This window comes from Euphorbia lathyris, chromosome 1 (assembly GCF_963576675.1).
Source record: "Euphorbia lathyris chromosome 1, ddEupLath1.1, whole genome shotgun sequence".
Lineage (NCBI taxonomy): Eukaryota > Viridiplantae > Streptophyta > Magnoliopsida > Malpighiales > Euphorbiaceae > Euphorbia > Euphorbia lathyris.
In genome coordinates, this window is record NC_088910.1 from 41,522,414 (window position 1) to 41,542,209 (window position 19,796).

General features: G+C 38.3%; 1 protein-coding gene and 1 long non-coding RNA gene across 4 annotated transcripts; one reads left to right on the forward strand and one right to left on the reverse strand.

Annotated features, from left to right (window-relative positions):
• Positions 1–5,575: 5,575 nt before the first annotated feature.
• Positions 5,576–7,361, reverse strand: LOC136229624 (uncharacterized). Its single transcript, XR_010689184.1, has 4 exons — positions 7,041–7,361; positions 6,893–6,973; positions 6,581–6,620; positions 5,576–6,307 (listed from the first exon to the last, which is right to left on the reverse strand). It is a non-coding gene; the product is annotated as an uncharacterized lncRNA (long non-coding RNA).
• Positions 7,362–15,542: 8,181 nt separating this feature from the next.
• LOC136229627 (serine/threonine-protein kinase AFC2) lies at positions 15,543–19,567 on the forward strand. Of its 3 annotated transcripts, XM_066018540.1 has the most exons (12): positions 15,543–15,783; positions 16,528–16,723; positions 17,006–17,032; positions 17,126–17,279; positions 17,384–17,432; positions 17,527–17,641; positions 17,952–18,043; positions 18,152–18,308; positions 18,391–18,455; positions 18,570–18,667; positions 18,753–18,855; positions 18,949–19,567. In XM_066018540.1, exons 1-12 carry the CDS (start codon positions 15,685–15,687, stop codon positions 19,093–19,095), a joined length of 1,302 nt encoding a protein of 433 aa, XP_065874612.1. In that variant the 5' UTR covers positions 15,543–15,684; the 3' UTR covers positions 19,096–19,567. The 3 variants fall into 3 exon arrangements, with proteins under 3 accessions (XP_065874612.1, XP_065874619.1, XP_065874623.1); XM_066018547.1 differs by lacking the exon at positions 16,528–16,723 and having other exon boundaries at positions 15,549–15,783; XM_066018551.1 differs by lacking the exons at positions 15,543–15,783; positions 16,528–16,723; positions 17,006–17,032; positions 17,384–17,432; positions 17,527–17,641.
• The last annotated feature ends 229 nt before the right edge of the window (positions 19,568–19,796 follow it).

Genomic DNA, 19,796 nt, shown 5'->3' on the forward strand with positions numbered 1-19,796 from the left:
ACAACTGTTGTCGCATTTGTGACGAAATACGACAAATTTCGTCACAAATGCGATAAAAATGGAGGAAAATTGAGGAAATTGAAACGATACCATTTTCGTAATGGAGCTTCATAATCTCTTCTTTCTCTCTCTATAAACCACCGTCTTTTCTCTCTCTAGATTTGGCGGTAATGCCGCTTTCGTCGGTTTGGGATGGCGAAGAAGACGTTGAGAGTCTGAGGAAAAAAGTGAATTGAAATAAGGGTATTCTTGTCCAAAGTGGATGAAAGTGTCTAATTTGGTGAAATGGAAGCAAAATGGGTCAAATATGTTAATTGACCCATTCAAATGGACTAGATTAGTAATTAGCTCTTAATATATGCATAATTGGAGTCTTATTGTGCTTTGTGTACATAAGCATGAGATCTACTTGTTTGATCCTATTACGACTGGTAAAACCAATGGAATGAGGTCACAACTTAATAACTAATGCATATACTTCTATTAATGTTATTTCCATTTAGTTGATTGACAATATATATGTATATATAAACATGCGTATATATTGTTTGTTTCAAATGTGTAGGGCTTTCCTAAGCTATGTACAATTGGAACCTAAACGAACGTCTAAAAAAAGGTTGACATGGTTTGATGCAAAGGTACCTACATATATTTATTTGGGGCTTAGAAGTAGTGAGTACAATGGCTAATTGCATAGTGGAAAATTGGACAAATTACTGTCGTGTTATGGGTCATATGGAAGGAATGGAATGAGCAACTATGGAACAGAACTCGTCTGCCGCCAGAGGCTACTATTCATTGGGGGGCTAGTGTTTGATGCAGATTGGAGAGATCAACAGTGCAAGGTGCAACGCACACCTGCTATAGATAAGGAATGAGTGCCAAAATGCTCGAAGTCGGTTCTAGGTTGCCTTGCCTGCAATGTAGACGCTTCAGTGGCCAGAACCAACATCAACTATGGCTGGAGTTCAGTTATTCGCAATGCCCAAGGCTCTTTTGTAGTGTGTCGTAATGGGTTCTCTAATGCTATTCATTCGGTTAAAATTCTCGAAGCACTTGCCTTGCTGGATAGTTTCCAATGGGTGTTAGATCTCGAATTAATGCATGTTCGATTTGAAACTGACTTGAAATCAGTGGCTGATGTTGTTATACAAGAGACAGTCCTTCACATTTATAACTTTGGTAGTATTATTGAGGACTATAAGAGTCTTTTATTGAGTATACCTGATTTACGGGTAACTTTCTGTCCTAAATTAACGAATGATGCAACTCATACTTTAGATAAGAGTGCCATTTCCAATGCTAATCTGTTTATTTCCTTTAGTATTCCATCTTGTTTAGAATCGACATTGTTTAAGGAGCTGTCTGATTAATGATTTTTCCGGTTTAAAAAAATTGGACAATTTAATAAAACACAGTAAAAAGACATATGTAGTCTATTTATGGGGCCAATGTCTTGGGCTTTTATCTGCTTATGTAGGCCGATTTTCAGCCCGATTATTAATACTATTAGGTCTAGTTTAAATCACGATCCAACGGTGAATGGAGATAACCCGGTTGCCGAACATGTAGACATCCTACCTTTTGTGTGTGTTCCACGAGTTATATTCTTTCCTACCAGTCTTTCTCGCTATAGTGCGTGCACTATCATTATACCAATTCACCTATATAATCTCTATTTGTCTTTTAAAATACTTGCAAGATATTCTTTTAGGTGGATTTTCTAAATAAACCTATATAATCCATATTAAAATAATGCTTTCTAAATTCAACGATATTTATGGTAAATTTTTTTTATTAAATGATTTTTTAAAGCAATTAAAAATGATTTTTATACTTATTTACATAAATGTTTTTTTTGTTTGTAAATTACTATATTTTATTTCAAAACTACGAGCAAATGATGATTTTTTTAAAAATAAATAGCAAATTTCCTTGGTATGAAGAGAAATTTTATTGTATGCTAGACATACACATAAGAAAGGTGATGTGGTATGCCTTGGCCATTAAAAAAATGACATGTGTTAAAAAAAAAGTTAACAACTCAAATAAAAATAATTAAAGGAATATTAACCCCATGATCACCTTCATGTTTCTTCTCGAGTCTCCCTTTTTTCTGTATTTGGATTTTTTACAAAACCAAAACCTTCTCTCTATTCATCTCTCTATCACTTTCAGAACACAACCACCGAAACAAAATAACTTTTCCATTCGTTCTCCTTTACCGGACGCCATTAATGTCTGTTCGATCTCCACCCGATGACACCAGTTCGTTCTCCATCGTTTATCCTTTTCCATGTGCTCTTTCTTTGTATCTTCTATAGTCGAAGTAAAGCACCCCACTACATATGCTCGACCACACAAAAAGAAGAAGCAAATTCCACCATTAGTGATCTGTTCGATCTCCACCCTTACCTTTTGCTTTAATTTCATCTAAATACTGAGAAGGAATGTGAATAGTTTTTGGTTCAATATCATTTACTGTAATTTTAGTTTTAGCCTATTTTCTTACAAGAAATAATCAATTTTTCAGTGTTAAACAATCAATTAAACGTTTCAAGCATTAGGTGTTAATGATTTCCAGGAAAAAACCAATATCACCGTAAAAAGTGTTAATAATTTCAAAAAAAAAAATCAATATCAGAATTGTACAAAGTGTTAATAATTTCAAGAAAAAACCCAATATCAGATATTGCAGTGGGTTTTCTCTTATTTGTTGAGGTTTATGTTTTTTTAGTTGTAATTATTTTTAATGAATTAAGTTGAGAGAACATTTTGGTTCGGGAAAAAATCCAAATAGAGAGAAAAATGAGAAAGAAAAATGAGAAAGGGAGAAGAGACGTGAAGGTGATGGAGATTAATCATAATTATATTTTTTACCCTTTAATTATTTTTCTTGAGTTGTTAATTTTTTAAGGGATGTTATTTTTTTTTTAATGGCCAAGGCATACACATCACTTTTCTTAAGTGGTATGCCTTGTATAAAATAAAATTTCTTTAGTATGAATTTGTTCTCTTAAAAAATACAAAGCTATTAAAATAGATTTAAAACTAGTTTTAAACCCGCGCATAAATGCGCGGACCATTTTATTATACTTATATAAACTCATAAACTAATTGAATATTTGGAACTTCGTCGCGGATTAAATATTATGTTTTTTTCTTATTTACCAATTTCTTTTTACATTAAACGTGTGCATTATTGCACAATATTTTAATTTTATTGCAACTATTAAATAAAGCCTAACAAATGTGTCAATTGTTATACATGTAAAGTAAAGCATGGTCAAAATGGATCAAAATATAAGTTATGATCGTGATAAATGACTTTGAAACTATAAAATTATATATAAACAACAATCAAAGTTAATTTCAAGATCATTCTATATGCTATAAAACATGAGTTTATAGATATTAGTTAGAATAATTGACTTATTTATATAATAAATAAATAGTTGAATCAATAAATAAGCGACAACAAATTTTTTTTTCTAATATCTTTAATTTATGTACAACTCTCCATAAAAGACATCTAATATGAAACAGATGGAGTAATTAACTTGTACTTAATTTCCTACTTTTTCGACTTTCAGTTGCTTTCCACTTGATCACAATTTCCTACTATCCACTTTTCTTGATTTAGTTGTTTGTTTTTAATTATAACCAAATTATTTTCAACAGATAATCCTATCTATTTTCAATATATAAATACGATTGACTGATTGATTATAAATGTATTATTATGTATTTTGAATTCCATAAAGATAATATACTTATTTCTAGTTCTTTAGAAATGAAAAATTATAATGGAAACTTCGTTTTTTAGAGGTTCAATGTTATTTCGTTGGATTCTTCTTTTATTGATTATATACCTTTTGTATTAGATAGGGTTAAGGTGCAAAAATACCCCTAACGTTTTGAACCAGGAGCAATTTTACCCCTAACGTATAAAATGGTGCAATTATACCCCTAACGTTGGAAGCCAAGAGCAATTTTACCCCTCACGTTAATAAATTGGGTCAATTTGAGAAATAATTCATCAAACTGTCTTCTCGGTCATGAATCTTGTTATCTACACTTCATACGTGTGTCATTTTATCAGTAACAAATCACAAACATTCGTTGGGATGTGAAAAAAAATAAAAAAATATACAATCTTTTTGTACGGATTAGACAAAAAAAATTCAAAAAATCCACCGAATTTATAAATATTAATCTCAAATTCTATTATTAAATTATACAAAATATGAAATCCTTTTTTTAGAACGAATTGGGTTCGGTTCGTTAGCTGGTATTTGTTTAGTCATTCAGATAGTGACTGGTGTTTTTTTAGCTATGCATTACACACCTCATGTGGATCTAGCTTTCAACAGCGTAGAACACATTATGAGAGATGTTGAAGGGGGCTGGTTGCTCCGTTATATGCATGCTAATGGGGCAAGTATGTTTTTCATTGTGGTTTACCTTCATATTTTTCGCGGTCTATATTATGCGAGTTATAGCAGTCCTAGGGAATTTGTTTGGTGTCTCGGAGTTGTAATCTTCCTATTAATGATTGTGACTATTAGTGTGGTCACTATTAGTGTCACATCTGATAGTGAAGAAGAGGCCAAATAGGGTAAACAGGCAATGCGCGTAGGCATAGGTCTTCCACTATCACCTCTGGTGTGCCACTCGTCGGTTGAGAAACCTGGGGGAGCTATCTTCGTGGTACCAATAACTGGGGTCAGGGGGCCATTATATAAAAAAAACAGGGCAACTTAAACATATGCTTTGAAGGTGGAGCCTATTGCTACAGAAGGGAGGCCAGACTTTTCCAACTATGGCCTTATTGCTAAGAAGATAATGCAAAAAATGGGCTATGACTTGGAAAATCCTGTCGGACTAAAAAATGGGAAGGGGATTAAGGAGAAGGGGCTTGACGAAGGCACATTTGGTGCAAAATAATGAACAAAAATATCTGTATTTTATAATAGTGTCTGAAATTGATCAAATTTATCAACGTTAGGGGTAAAATTGCTCTTGGCTTCCAACGTTAGGGATAAAATTGCACCATTTTAAACGTTAAAGGTAAAATTGCTCCTTGCTCATAACGTTAGGGGTATTTTTGCACCTTAACCCTATTAGACATGATATGCAAACTCCAACAACTTCCACAAAAATACTTAACATATGGCATAGTATACTATACTTTTAGAAGCAATTTATAAACAGTTGCATCGAAACAATTTGTGCACATAACAATTAAGATTGCAGTATTGGGTCTTGATGGATGGAATTGCTCCATCAGTCTTTAATCTTTGCCTTCTTCACAAAAAATTTACCCATTTGGTCTTGTTGAACTGTTATTGAAGAAGAAACTAAAATCAATTTAAATATTGCTTAGTATTTCAAACTAAAATCAATTAAACAATAGAATTTTCTCCATAAAAATGAAATAAAATTTTAGAGAACAAACTTGCCCACATACCTGATAACCATCCACATCAACGAAAAATAGAAAAAAAGGAAAGGGTATTCATTGAAGAACTAACTCACAATTTCAATTTTATACCAAAAATTAAAGGGAGTGCAATGGATAGACTAATTGAACATGAATTAAACTCAAACCAAGTGCTAAAAGAGGCACAAAGGGTGCATGGAACAAAAAACCTCTTTAGAGATTACTATAATGGATCAAATTTTACATTACAACTATAAATTCCTAATACCTCATTTTGAAATCCCACAATGCCATGAAAATTTCTAATACAAATTTAAGAGTCAATTAATCAAATAAAAAAATTTACATATGTAGCTGAGTCTCAAAGATCATCAATAACTTCACCAAATTGGAGACAATGCATCTTTTGTCCTACACATATATCCCTACATTGGAGATTCATGTCAACAAATTGAATAGAACACTAATTAATGTTCTAATCTTTAATGTAATTAGAAAGAATAAAAGAGATTAAGACGGACATACTCGCATAATGCTCCAAAAATATCAGGAAAAGAAATGTTAAAAACATATTCAACATTGTATTTCATTTCCTTACAATAAAGGATGTTAAAGCCATTACCTCAAAATCCTGAGAATTCAAATTCCGGAGAGTAAAGTGGTAAGATGATTTCATTGAAAGCTCTATAAACTTATCATGTCAATCATGTAATATTATAAATTTAAGTGAGATCAAGTACCATTTTACAATTAAAAGTCAAGGGAGCAGCTACAGAGAATAAAACCAGATATCTTACATGGATTTCTTAATCATTGTGGGTTTTGATTACTGATTCGCAAAGAGGAGAGAATGGAAGATGCGACCTGAATCAATAAAGGGAGAATAGAAAACAAAAACTTGATAGGATGACAATGATATCTTAAGAAAAAGAATCAGTAACAGTTTTTAAAAGAAAAACAATAAGTAATATTGAAAGAGATAATAAAAAATTAAAAGGATTCAAAATAATTGATAAAATTAGACATCAGCCAAATGCTCGAGGTTCTGCCAAGTTGATGATTTAGTATTCTCATTATATATATATATATATAGAGGAAAGTAAAAGATTTCAATAAGTAATAAAAAAAATGGATTACCTATGGTACAATTGAAATCTGGAGTTGTGCACTTGTAATCCTGCAAATTGAAACCAAAAATCAGTATTATGCATTCATATTTATACAGAATAAGAAACTCAGATGGGCTGTGATAGACAAAGAATAAAAGTGGAAAAAATGATTAGTTTTAATATGAATTATAAATATAATAAAAAGGTAAATTGAAAGGAATAGAAGGATATTGTTATAGGAATGCCACAAATACCCAAATTCACATATAACAACCCAGATAAACAAAATTTCAGAACATCAAATGAAAATCGAAGGAAACTAAAATAAACAAAATTTCACCATGAAAGCAGCGAGTTAGAGGTTACATCCGCCTCTGAATCAAACCATCGCTGATGTTGAGATCCTCACTGGTTACATGATCTGTATAGAGAGTTAGAGGTAAAAGGAAACCCAAAAGGGAAAGAGAGAAGACCGAGAGTATCCTTACCATAGTTGACGGCCAGAGATGTGCGATTATAAGAATCCCATGCATCATTGAGTAGCTGCCGCCGTTGAAGAGAGGCTTCCGTCGTAGCGGCAGCGCTGCATTCTAATGAGAGGTTGAGGCCATGAAGGTAAGCTTTGAAGAGAGAAGATGCATAGGTTAGGGATTAGGATTTGTACAGATTGGAGGAGGCGGCTATAGTATAGAGAATACGATGGATTTAGGGTTAATAAAAAAATTTTACAAAGTCGCTTACCGAAGAAGAAGATGAAAGCGGGTATAGTGGGAGTTAGTTTTCCCTAAAATATAGCTTAGTTACGTGTACAGAAAAGAAATTTAAAAAAATCCAAAATTTTATCAATTAAATTGAGAACTCTTCTACAAAAGAAATTAAATTCACAAATTATCTCCACTTGACACGTCAGCTTTTTATCTCCTGCTTTTAGTATAGGTATAGATAGATGTATAGATTTTTCACCAATTAATTTAGACTCTATATAAAATAAATTGATGTAGATTTCACGTTTATAAAAAAAATATCAATTTAATTTTTAATAACGAAACAAGATGCATTATTTATTAATAGACTAATATAAAATAATATGTTATATTTTGTTATCAAAACCTAAATTGAGGATCAACATAATGTAAATTGATACTCAACAAATAAAAGTTACAAGAATTCCACCTATTCTCTCTAAAAAAAAGGGAATGGCGTGTGGCCAAAACTTGCATTATTCTCGGGTAAATTACATCTATGGCCAATGAACTTTATCCATTTCACATTATGGTCAGTGAATTTTAATTCTTAAAGGTGACTTTAATATTTTAATACCGGTGACTACTCAACGTCTCAAAACGACCGTTTACGATCTTAAAATAAATTTTTTTGAAGAGTTAATGATATTTGAAGGAATTTTAATTCTTGAAAATTTTCATTTTGATGTCATTTAGGTGTTGTTTGGTTGGGAGATATAATCAATTTTTTTAGAGAGAGAAAGCTCCAAAAAAGTGATTTTGAAAAATAAAAATGTGGTTTCATGGTAAATGTCGTTATGAAATTTTTTAATTCTTGAATATTTTCATTTTGAAGTCGTTAACGGTTATTTTGAGGAGTTAGTTAAAGTTGAGTGACCACCGATATTAAAAAAAAGTGTAAAGTTCAGTAGTTATACCATTAAGAATTGAAATTGAGCGGTTACTATGTTAAAATGGATAAAGTTAAGTAGCCATAGGTGTAATTTACACATTACTAAACCCAGCCATGAATTCCCACCCATAGCCCCATGAAAAGACCAAACTACCCTTTACCCAAAATTTGAAAAAACACAAAACCTCTCAAATACCCTACACACTCTTTGATCAAATCCGGACTAATTTGTGAACCAAAACATGGAGTGTAACAACAACCGTAAAGCGAAAGCGAAAATAATAAGATTTACCGTTTTTGTTTTTTGATTTAAGCTTAAAAATTGAATCTGTGGGTGATTTTTTTAAAACGCCGGAATCGCAGTCGGGCGTATGAACATCACGCCCGACCTACGGTTCCGGCGTATGAATATCACGCCCGACCTGTGGTTCGGGCGTGAGGCTATCACGCCCGACCTATGGTTCGGGCGTGATGTTCATACGCCCGAGGGGTTTTAATTAATTTAATTAATTTTTTGTAATTTTTAGTTTGTTTAATTTAGTTTAACTAAATTTTTATTTTGTTAATTTTAGTTAAATTTTTATTTTGTTAATTCAGGTATTTACGGGTTAAATTCAATAGCGGACTAATTTTTTTACGGGTTTAATTCAACAGCGGACTAATTTTTTTTACGTAACAGGTATTTACGGATTTAATTCAATAGCGGACTAGCTATTTTTTTTGCTCTCCCGACACGCGGGCGTGTGCCTAGTGTAAGGGGGGATTATCTTTGTAATCAAACTATGTAACAATGGGGAGAGACTTACTCTATTGTGTTATATGGAGCTTTGTAATAGCCATTGTCAGTAGGACTCAAGTTGGTATAAGAAACACTATAGGGGGGAGTGACCTGTCATACTGGACAGTCACTCGGTTGTTGGTAGTCTACCATCTCTAGTAGTTGCCCCCCTACTACTATGAGATGGGACCCGTGGTGTAACACTGTTGCTTATCTATGAATAACATCATCCGCGTATTGTTCCTTCTTGAGTGTCCTATATGTTATCCATGTGTGTGTGCCTGATTGAGATGCTTGTCCTTATGTGGCTATCGTATGTATGCTATTATATTCACTACATGTGGTTCCTATCTAACCTTTGCATGTGATCTTTGCAGCTAGAGTGATCTAGTTCCCTTGGCTGGCTTACTTCGGGGGAGACAAGTAAGCGCCGCACGGGTCCGGACGGTAGGCCCCGTGACATTTGGTATCAGAGCCCAGGTTTGACGATACTTAGAGGAACCATGACGATTGCAAACGCCAAACGCATGGATGCCATAGAAAAGCGAATTGAGGATCACGATCTTGATAATCTTTCTATAGCAGTGATAGAAAATTGCAGGCAGATCGAGCGTATGGAAGAAGCCATTATAAGACTCCAAGATGAAGATGGAGGAGGCCTGGGGGCCAATACAAATGAAATTTTTCTACGCATTGATAGCCTTGAAGAGGCAATGTCGAAACTCCAGGGCGGAGATGAAAATAGAAATCCGGCAGGGGCCGAGGCCGTGGTGGCTAATACAAATCCGGCAAGAGCTGAGGCCTTGAGGGCTAATGAAAATCCGGCAGGGGCCGAGGCCGGGAGGGCTAATATAAATCCGGCAGGGGCCGAGGCCTTGATGGCTAATATTGAACTGTTCCAAGCCGTGGTGGCTAATGCTGATATCTTTAGGGCAATGATTGCCCGAACAGAAATTTTTGAGTTCGTGATGACGAATGCAAAGGCTATTAAAGATGTAATAGCGAAAAACAATCCCCTTCCCGGTCAACCACCTGAGAGTGGTGCGGCTCGAGGAAAAGGGACAAACACAATTAATGAGAATGCTCATTTTGCAGGTGAGGAAGAGATAGACAGGCTGAGAATAGCCATGAACCATGTCGAAGCAGATCAAAGAAGATTATTCGAGGGTATAGAGAAAACTCAAAATCAAACAGGAGATGGGTTTGATGCCCTCAAACAGGAGTTGGATGAACTACAGAGGAAGGTGGAATCTCTGTCCCTAAATGGGGGAAGTCATCAAGAGCCGTAAAAATCAAAATTCGAGATCCAAAACCTTTTGTAGGAACTCGGGACTCCAAGGAAGTGGACAACTTCTTATTCGATGTGGAGAGTTATTTTACAGCTACAAAGACAAGCCTCGATGCGGATCGACTAGCAGTCGTACCGATGTACTTAGAGGGGGATGCCAAGCTATGGTGGAGACACCAGACCAGTTCAGGGTCAGTAAACACATGGGAAGACTTCAAACGAGAGCTGAAGTCTCAATTCTCTCCTGTAAATGCGCAGTTCTCAGCCAGAAATAGGCTAAGCGAACTACGTCAGACTGGCGATATCCGAGAATATGTTCGAAGCTTCCAAGCCATTACCTTAGAAATTCCGGACATGCAAAAGGATGAAAAGTTCTTTGGCTTTTTGAAGGGGTTGAAACCTTGGGTTCATAGTGAGGTGATCAGAAGGGGAGCCACAGATCATCTCTCAGCAATTGCAGCAGCTGAAAGCATAGCTGATTTTAGTAGCACCATGAAGAGAAAGTTTCCGGTCGGAGCAGACTCAGACTCCAGGACTAACAAATGGAGCAGGCCATGGAATGGCGGAGGTGATCGAAATTACTCCTCGTCCGGAAGCGAAAGACGGCCGTGGAACGCCAACAACTCTGAACGTCGACCCTACCTGGGGAACTACTCAGAAAGGAGGAATCCTCCACTTAGGACAACAAGTCCCTACTCACAGACCCAAGGAAGCCTTCCACAAAGGAACCAGTCATATACACCGAGGCCGATGTCATGCTTCCTCTGCACAGGATCGCACAAGGCAGCAGATTGCCCAAAGAGATCAGCTCTGGCCTCACTACTTACGATCCAGGAAGAAGGGAGCATCGTAAGGGAAAGGCAACGGGAACCTTCTGAACCCTCGGTAATGGGATCCCTTCGATTCATGGGAGCTCTGGCAAAACAAATAAAGGAGACAGGAGACAGTTCAGAGAAGGGACTCATGTATGTAGAGATGATAATCAATGGCAAGAACACGAGAGCCATGATCGACACCGGAGCGACAGACAACTTCATAACAGACTCCGAAGCCTCCCGCTTAGGACTCCATGTGTTGAGGGAGACAGGAATGATTAAGGCTGTGAACTCACCTGCTCAGTCGATTAGCGGAACAGCCCAACATGTACCTTGCAAGTTGGGACCCTGGACAGGGACGATCGGGTTCACAATAGCACCCATAGATGACTTTGATGTCGTATTGGGGTTGGAGTTTCTGAAACAGAGTTTCGCAGTACCCATGGCGTCAGCAGGTTGTCTTTTGTTCTTGAACCAGGATCCGTGCATGGTCCCGATAACGTTAAGCACAGTCCGAGGGAAGAAATGCATTTCAGCAATACAGTTCAAGAAAGGTATAAAGAGGGGGGAACAATCATATATAGTTGTCCCTAAAGGTGACGACTCAGAAGGTAGTGTCATCGTCCCTCGGATATTGGAAGGGGTGATGAGGGAGTTCCAAGATGTTATGCCAGAGACATTGCCACAGACATTACCTCCACAACGAGATGTTGACCATGCTATTGATCTGCTGCCAGGCACGAAGGCCCCAGCAAAAGCACCATATCGAATGGCTCCCCCTGAGTTGGCAGAGTTGAGGAAACAACTAGATGAGTTGCTGGAGGCAGGTTTCATCCGGCCATCGAAGGCCCCATATGGCGCCCCGGTACTGTTCCAGAAGAAAGAAGATGGAAGTCTGCGGCTGTGTGTTGATTATCGAGCACTCAATAAGATTACGGTGCGCAACAAATACCCCATTCCTATGATATCTGACTTGTTTGATCAACTCAGTGGAGCCAAATACTTCACTAAGCTTGACCTACGCTCCGGGTATTACCAAGTCAGAGTAAGGGAGGAGGATGTTCCAAAAACTGCTTGCGTAACTCGGTATGGGTCCTTCGAATATCTTGTTATGCCCTTTGGACTAACAAACGCTCCGGCGACTTTTTGTACTTTAATGAACCAGGTATTCAGGGACTATCTTGACAAATTTGTGGTGGTCTACCTAGACGACATCGTCATATATAGTTCCACCCTCAAGGAGCATCAGGAGCACTTACGTCTAGTTTTTCAGAAACTGCGGGAGAATCAACTTTTCCTCAAGTTATCCAAATGTGCATTTGGTCAGACGAGCATCAAATTCCTTGGCCACATTATTGAGGAAGGGAGGATAAGCATGGACAAGAGTAAAGTACGGGCTATAGTTGATTGGAAGGTCCCTATGAATACAACAGAACTGCGATCCTTCTTGGGATTGGCTAACTACTATCGGAAGTTCATCAGAAGCTACTCAGAGAGAGTTGTCGACCTTACGGATCTGCTGAAGAAAGACAACAAGTGGGAGTGGACAGACCAATGTCAAAAATCCTTCGAAAACTTAAAACAAGCTGTCATTGCAGACCCTGTGTTAGCCATCCCGGATATGAGCAAGCCATTCGAAGTTCACACAGACGCATCCGATTTTGCCTTAGGAGGAGTCATAATGCAAGAGGGTCGAGCAATAGCTTTTGAAAGCAGGAAGCTCAACAATGCAGAGCGACGATATTCCACACATGAGAAAGAGTTACTAGCAGTCGTACATTGCCTGCGGGTATGGCGCCACTATCTGTTGGGATCCAGGTTCATAGTAAAGACAGACAACACAGCGGTTAGTCATTTCCTGACTCAACAGGAATTGACATCCAAACAGGCCCGATGGCAAAGCTTGTTAGCAGAATTTGACTTTGTACTGGAGTATCACTCAGGGAAAATTAATCAAGTGGCAGATGCATTAAGTCGGAAGTCAGAATTAGCAGAGTTGACAAGAATAGCCTCTTTGTCCAACAGTCAACTATCATCCCCATTGCGACAACAGATCCGGGACAACCTACAGAAAGACCCTCAGGCAACTGCTATCATCAACCTGGCAAAGCAAGGGAAAACCAGACAGTTCTGGATGAGCGATGACTTGTTAATAACAATCAAGGAAAGAGTGTATGTACCAACCGCAGCTAATCTGAGGAAGACACTGATGAAGGAATGTCACGACACACTATGGGCAGGCCATCCGGGGTGGCACCGCATGCTAGCTCTCCTCCAGCGAAACTATTACTGGCCAAGGATGGAAGATGATGTGAGAGAATATACAAAAACGTGTCTAATCTGCCAGCAAGACAAGGCCGAAAGAAAGAAACCTGCAGGGCTGCTGCAGCCACTGCCAGTACCAGACCGACCATGGGAAAGTGTCTCCCTCGACTTCATCTCCAGCCTCCCCCGAGTGGGCGACTTCGATTCCATCTTGGTGGTGGTTGACAGGTTTTCCAAATATGGAACTTTCATTCCGATGCCAAAATATTCAACTGCGGAAGTGACGGCACAGGCTTTCTTCAAGCAAGTGGTCAAGTATTGGGGAATCCCAAAGAGTATTGTCAGCGACAGAGATGGTCGGTTTGTGGGAACCCTTTGGGCCGAATTATTTCGACTCTTGGGGTCGAACCTCGATATGTCCACTAGTTATCACCCTCAGACTGATGGTCAGACAGAGCGATTTAACAGCATGTTGGAAGAGTACCTTCGGCACTTTGTCAATGCCAGTCAACGAAATTGGCCTTCCTTGTTGGATGTGGCGCAATTCTGCTTTAATAGCCAGAAAAGTTCTGCTACTAATAAATCACCTTTTGAAATTGTTACAGGTCAACAGCCGCTGGTGCCTCATTCAGTTGACATTCCATACACAGGCAAAAATCCAAAAGCGTACCTATTCACCAAAGAGTGGAAACAGAACGAGGAGATCGCGAAGGCACATTTGACAAAGGCATCAAGGAGGATGAAGAAATGGGCGGACACAAGCCGACGTCCACAAGAGTTCCAAGTGGGAGACATGGTCTTGCTCAAACTTCGACCTGAACAACTCCGCTGCCTACGGAACAGAGATAGACGACTTGTCAGGAAGTACGAGGGACCCCTCCCAGTCCTAGCTAAAGTGGGACCCGTAGCCTACAAACTGGATCTCCCACAGTGGATGTCATTCCACCCAGTGTTCCATGTCAGCAACTTGAAGGAGTACCACCCAGACACAGTAGACGATCAGCGCAACAAATCAAAGCGACCTCCAATTACAAAGAAAGCACCTGCGAGCAAAGAAGTGGAAGAAATCCTTGCAGAACGCACAGCAACGGCATGTCACCGCCGCCCGCACACAGAATACCTTGTCAAGTGGAAAGCTCAAGGAATAGAAGAAACAAGCTGGGAGAAAGCAACCGACCTCCAACCTTTCCAAAACAAGATTGAAGACTTCATCAAGACCCGTTCGACAGGGACGTCGAACCTCTGAGTGGGGGAGAGTGTAAGGGGGGATTATCTCTGTAATCAAACTATGTAACAATGGGGAGAGACTTACTCTATTGTGTTATATGGAGCTTTGTAATAACCATTGTCAGTAGGACTCAAGTTGGTATAAGAAACACTATAGGAGGGAGTGACCTGTCATACTGGACAGTCACTCGGTTGTTGGTAGTCTACCATCTCTAGTAGTTGCCCCCCTACTACTATGAGATGGGACCCGTGGTGTAACACTGTTGCTTATCTATGAATAACATCATCCGCGTATTGTTCCTTCTTGAGTGTCCTATATGTTATCCATGTGTGTGTGCCTGATTGAGATGCTTGTCCTTATGTGGCTATCGTATGTATGCTATTATATTCACTACATGTGGTTCCTATCTAACCTTTGCATGTGATCTTTGCAGCTAGAGTGATCTAGTTCCCTTGGCTGGCTTACTTCGGGGGAGACAAGTAAGCGCCGCACGGGTCCGGACGGTAGGCCCCGTGACACCTATCACGCCTCACCTTGTGGTCGGGCGTGATAGCCCCACGTCTCACCGTGTGGTCGGGCGTGTAGCGATCACTTCCGGCCACTTGGTGAGGCGTGGGGCTATCACGCCCGACCACAAGGTGAGGCGTGATAGGCACACGCCCGCGTGTCGGGAGAGCAAAAAAAAATAGCTTTTTCCTCCCCAAAACCCATGAAAGGGTATTTTCGTCCTTTCACAGGGCTAGGGGTGGGAATTTGGCTGGGTTTAACAACACCCTTATTCTCGCTGTCAAGAAACGCTAACTAAATCATGGTTAATTCTCACTATAGTTTTCAAATAAACATGAACCAAGGGTTAGTAGCTGGTGAACTTCACACGTGTATAGTCATACACACGGATAAGATCAGGACACGTGGACGGCCAAATATCGTCTCAACCGGCTTCCGCTCTCATTGTTGTGAATTAAAATTAGGGTTACGCAATCAGTCGCCTTCATCCAACTAAATCCCAACGAAATCCTTATCTTTCTCCTCTGTCTGGCTGTTAGCTTCTGGGAAAATTCATCTAATCTTTTTTTTTTCTCTTGTATTCTCGGCTAGTTTCTCTTAGATTTTGCTTCTGATTATGGAGATGGAACGCGCAACCGAGTTTCCCCTTACGCACCTTGATCGGCGACCTCGGAAGAGGGCGCGCCTGGGCTGGGACGTGCCTCTGGTTCCTAAGGTATCAGCTTTTTATTCTTTTGGTTCATCAATTTTGATTAGCTTCCTTTTGACCTCATTATCTTTAGATCTGATTAAATTTCCCTAGATTTAGCTCGTATATAAGCCGGTTAGTGTTAGATCGTTCCTTTTCCTTGGGCGGATTTGTTTTCTTTCAGCATATCTGTCTAATTATTTTTTGGATCCACATATTTTTGTTCAAAAATCTGCCTTAAAGCTTAGAATTTACCTTCTTGGTATGCTCGGTGTTATCTTTAGCATGACATATATGTTTGTTTAATTCCCCGTCCATGTCTCTATGTTACTGGTTTTACAAGTCTATATTATATATGAATATCTGATGTTAGGTTTTTGTGATGTGAGATGTCCATTTATAGAATTATCTAAATTTCTAGTGTAGGTAATTTTTTTAATTATCTTACAATTAAGTAAATGATATTATTAAAAGTTGAAAATTGTTATGTTGTGCTAAATCTTCTGTGAAAGAATCTTGCAGAAAGATATAATTTTATAGATATGGCCTTTACAAAAATTTCGTCCCTACTGGTCTTGGTTTAATCCAATATCTGTTCTGATGCTAATAAGTTCTTGACACATTTTTTTTCGTTTTCTGAAGTTTATTTGTTTTCTCTCATGAATGAGTTTTTGACAATTGGTGAAGGGGATGCCCGAGGTTACTAAGTAATCAGGTGAAATTTTTTGATTTAATTTCTTCAGTGGTGCATAAATGGATGATTGTGTGTAGGCTCAGGTAGGAATATTTTGTGGACAAGAGGTTGGAAATTTACAAAGCTATGCATCTTCTGGAGCAACCTCAGACCATACTATCTCTAGTGCCCTATTTGTAAAAGGAGTGGCTCGAAATGGTTCTCCCCCATGGCGGGAAGATGACAAGGATGGCCATTACATGTTTGCGCTTGGAGATAATTTAACTTCACGCTGTAATTACACTATACTATCATACCTCCTAACGAGTTAAATAGGTTATGCAATAGTTAATGTTGAAATTAAAATTGAATGACATTCATAGAGAAGTTTCCACAAACTGGATTTAAATTTTTTTTTGTTGAAGTCCTTTTTCTGGTATTGAGGTCACTGGGTGACCATGCTACTTAACCTGTTTATTGGGTTTTTATCCCTTGCTTAAACAATTCTTTTTTTTTTTTTTGTGCTTGTTTGGTGACTAATTTTGTTCTCTTTTGTTTTGTCTCCATTCTATGCAGATAAGATACATGGTAAAATGGGCGAAGGTAAACTTTTTCAGAAATAACTTTATCTTGTAGTTGGTTTACCCTTCATTTATTTGAAATGATGCATCTTTTGTTTATCTACTGTTCATGTAGGCACATTTGGTCAGGTTTTAGAATGCTGGGACAGGGAAAGGAAGGAGATGGTAGCAATCAAAATTGTCCGTGGGGTTAAGAAGTATCGTGAAGCAGCTATGATAGAGATTGACGTGCTGCAACAGCTTGGTAAAAATGATAGAGGGGGCAACCGGTTAGTGCTCTAAAACCCTGCTTAATTAGTTTTACTGCAAATGGCAGACCCTGCAACTAGATTTTTAAGCAATGTCAGTGGTTAAATGGGTTTATTCCTTGCAGTTGTGTGCAATTACGGAACTGGTTTGACTATCGTAACCATATTTGTATTGTAAGTATATAATTGATTAACATGGATTAATTTCCCCCATACAGACATAATCTGGGGATTAAGACTTGTCGGTGAATGTAAATGGTTGTAACAGGTTTTTGAGAAGCTTGGACCAAGCTTATACGATTTTCTTCGCAAAAACAATTATCGCTCATTTCCCATTGATCTTGTCCGCGAGATTGGCAGACAACTGTTGGAATGTGTAGCATGTGTGTAGTAATTACCTTAGCTAGTCTTTTCTATGCATTTTTGCCTTTTCGTTCCTTGTCAAATTTCTTTATTGGTTTTAATGCTCTACTATCTCTAGCTTGAGCTTCAGATGCCTTATATTGTATGAACACTGACACACATCCATTCACATTTATTAGATTGTCGCTGCCAGGAGGTGGCAACATATAAGATTTTCTAACAGAAAAAAGGGTTAATAAATCCACATCATATTTTCATACCCACCTAATGCTTGGTTGAATGCTATCCTGTACTGAAGTGTTTTATGTTGGTTTATACTGAATTGTGCAGTTATGCATGACTTGCGCTTAATTCATACTGATTTGAAGCCGGAAAACATCCTTCTGGTTTCTGCTGACTATGTGAAAGTTCCCGATTACAAGGTAGAGTCTATGGTTCATATCTGTGTTCTGGTGCTGTTCTAGCTGTAGTTGTCTCTTTTAATTAAGTTTTTAGGTTCAGTATTTGACTGTGTCTCTTGCTATGTTCAGGGTTCTTCCCGCTCACCAAAAGATAGTTCCTACTGTAAAAGAGTCCCAAAGTCTAGTGCCATTAAGGTGATAGACTTTGGTAGCACTACTTACGAGCGTCAAGACCAGAACTATATTGTATCAACGCGACATTATCGTGCCCCGGAAGTCATTCTTGGTACTGTTGATGCCATACATGCTGTTTTTCTTTTCTGGCTTTAAACTGTTGGCAAGAGCTAAATTTTCATTGATTTTTTTAGGACATGGATGGAGTTACCCTTGCGATGTATGGAGCGTTGGTTGCATCTTAGTTGAATTATGCACTGTATGATTCTGGCTGTCAAATTTTTATGGTGTTCGTTGAAAGCTACTTTCTTGTCTACTGTATAGCTATTTGTTTGTGCTCATTTTATTTTTGTGTTGACACGAACTGTTTCAGGGTGAGGCATTGTTTCAGACACATGAGAATTTGGAGCATCTGGCAATGATGGAACGGGTGCTTGGGCCACTGCCTCAGCACATGCTAAAGAGAGTGGAGTAAGAAGATTTGGATGAGTGTTCTGTTGATTTTTCTTGTTTCTGTTTTACTAGGTTAACTTTTTTTTTTTTTTTTTGGTTATAGCCGACATGCTGAGAAATATGTTAGAAGGGGTCGACTGGACTGGCCTGAAGGTGCGACTTCAAGGGAAAGTATCAGGGCTGTTATGAAGTTGCAGCGCCTGCAGGTAGATTGATCTATGATTCTAGTTGCTTAGCAAGGAAGTTGGCAAATTTTTTCTCTTGTACTTGAATTTAATCTTGTTCCTTGTTTTATGTAGAATCTAATAATGCAGCATGTTGATCACTCAGCTGGAGATCTCATACATCTTATACAAGGACTTATTAAATATGATCCCTCAGATAGGCTAACTGCTAGAGAAGCACTTAGGCAACCCTTCTTCACTAGTGACACTCTTAGGATGTGATTAGTTGGATCTTGATATAAGCATTCATGATTGAATTGACTTATCTTCAACAGTCATGTTCATAAACCATTCACGGTCGACAGTAGTTTCAGAATGCAATCATCTTTGTGTAACAATCCATGGTTCTTCCAGCCAATTCGACCTTGTTCTTAACTGGATTCTGAATCTGTGTAGATATTCTTTTTCGGTTGAAGCAGTGGGTACAGATGCACTAGTTCTGAGCCTGCTCTGTAGCTCGAGTTACATTCGATATCAAAACCATACACCTGGATTGTAAACTGTCCAAGATTGACAACTAATGGAAGCAAAAATTATTCATCTTGCTTGGGATATTTATATCCAATCGAGATCAGAATAGTATTTAATTACTGTGTATTTGTAGTTTAAGAAATGAAGTTTTCCATTTGTACTCGTTGATTCATAATTGTTCACTTCATATGGATACGTATTGATGAAGAGTGGGATTTGTGGATACTCGAATGTGTTAATGTGGCAATGTAGTGGTCATCACATTTTGATAAATTAGGATGTTTGAAACTAAGCTTGGGGTTAATGAAACGAATTGAAATAGGAAGTAGACCTGAATCACCTGATACATCCTGTGCTCCCAAACCAAAAACGTCTTGGGTCTTTGGAACTTCCCAAAACGGGACGACTCCTTGCACTGAAAAAAATGCGACTCTCTTTCAACTTTCAGAATA

Excerpts from the sequence above, each read along its gene's own strand:
- LOC136229627 (XM_066018540.1), top strand. The coding sequence starts at position 15,685 with ATGGAGATGGAACGCGCAACCGAGTTTCCCCTTACGCACCTTGATCGG. Across the intron at positions 17,642-17,951 it reads ACTGTTGGAATGTGTAGCAT|TTATGCATGACTTGCGCTTA; the intron begins GTGTGTAGTAAT and ends TGAATTGTGCAG. Across the intron at positions 18,044-18,151 it reads TGAAAGTTCCCGATTACAAG|GGTTCTTCCCGCTCACCAAA; the intron begins GTAGAGTCTATG and ends TGCTATGTTCAG.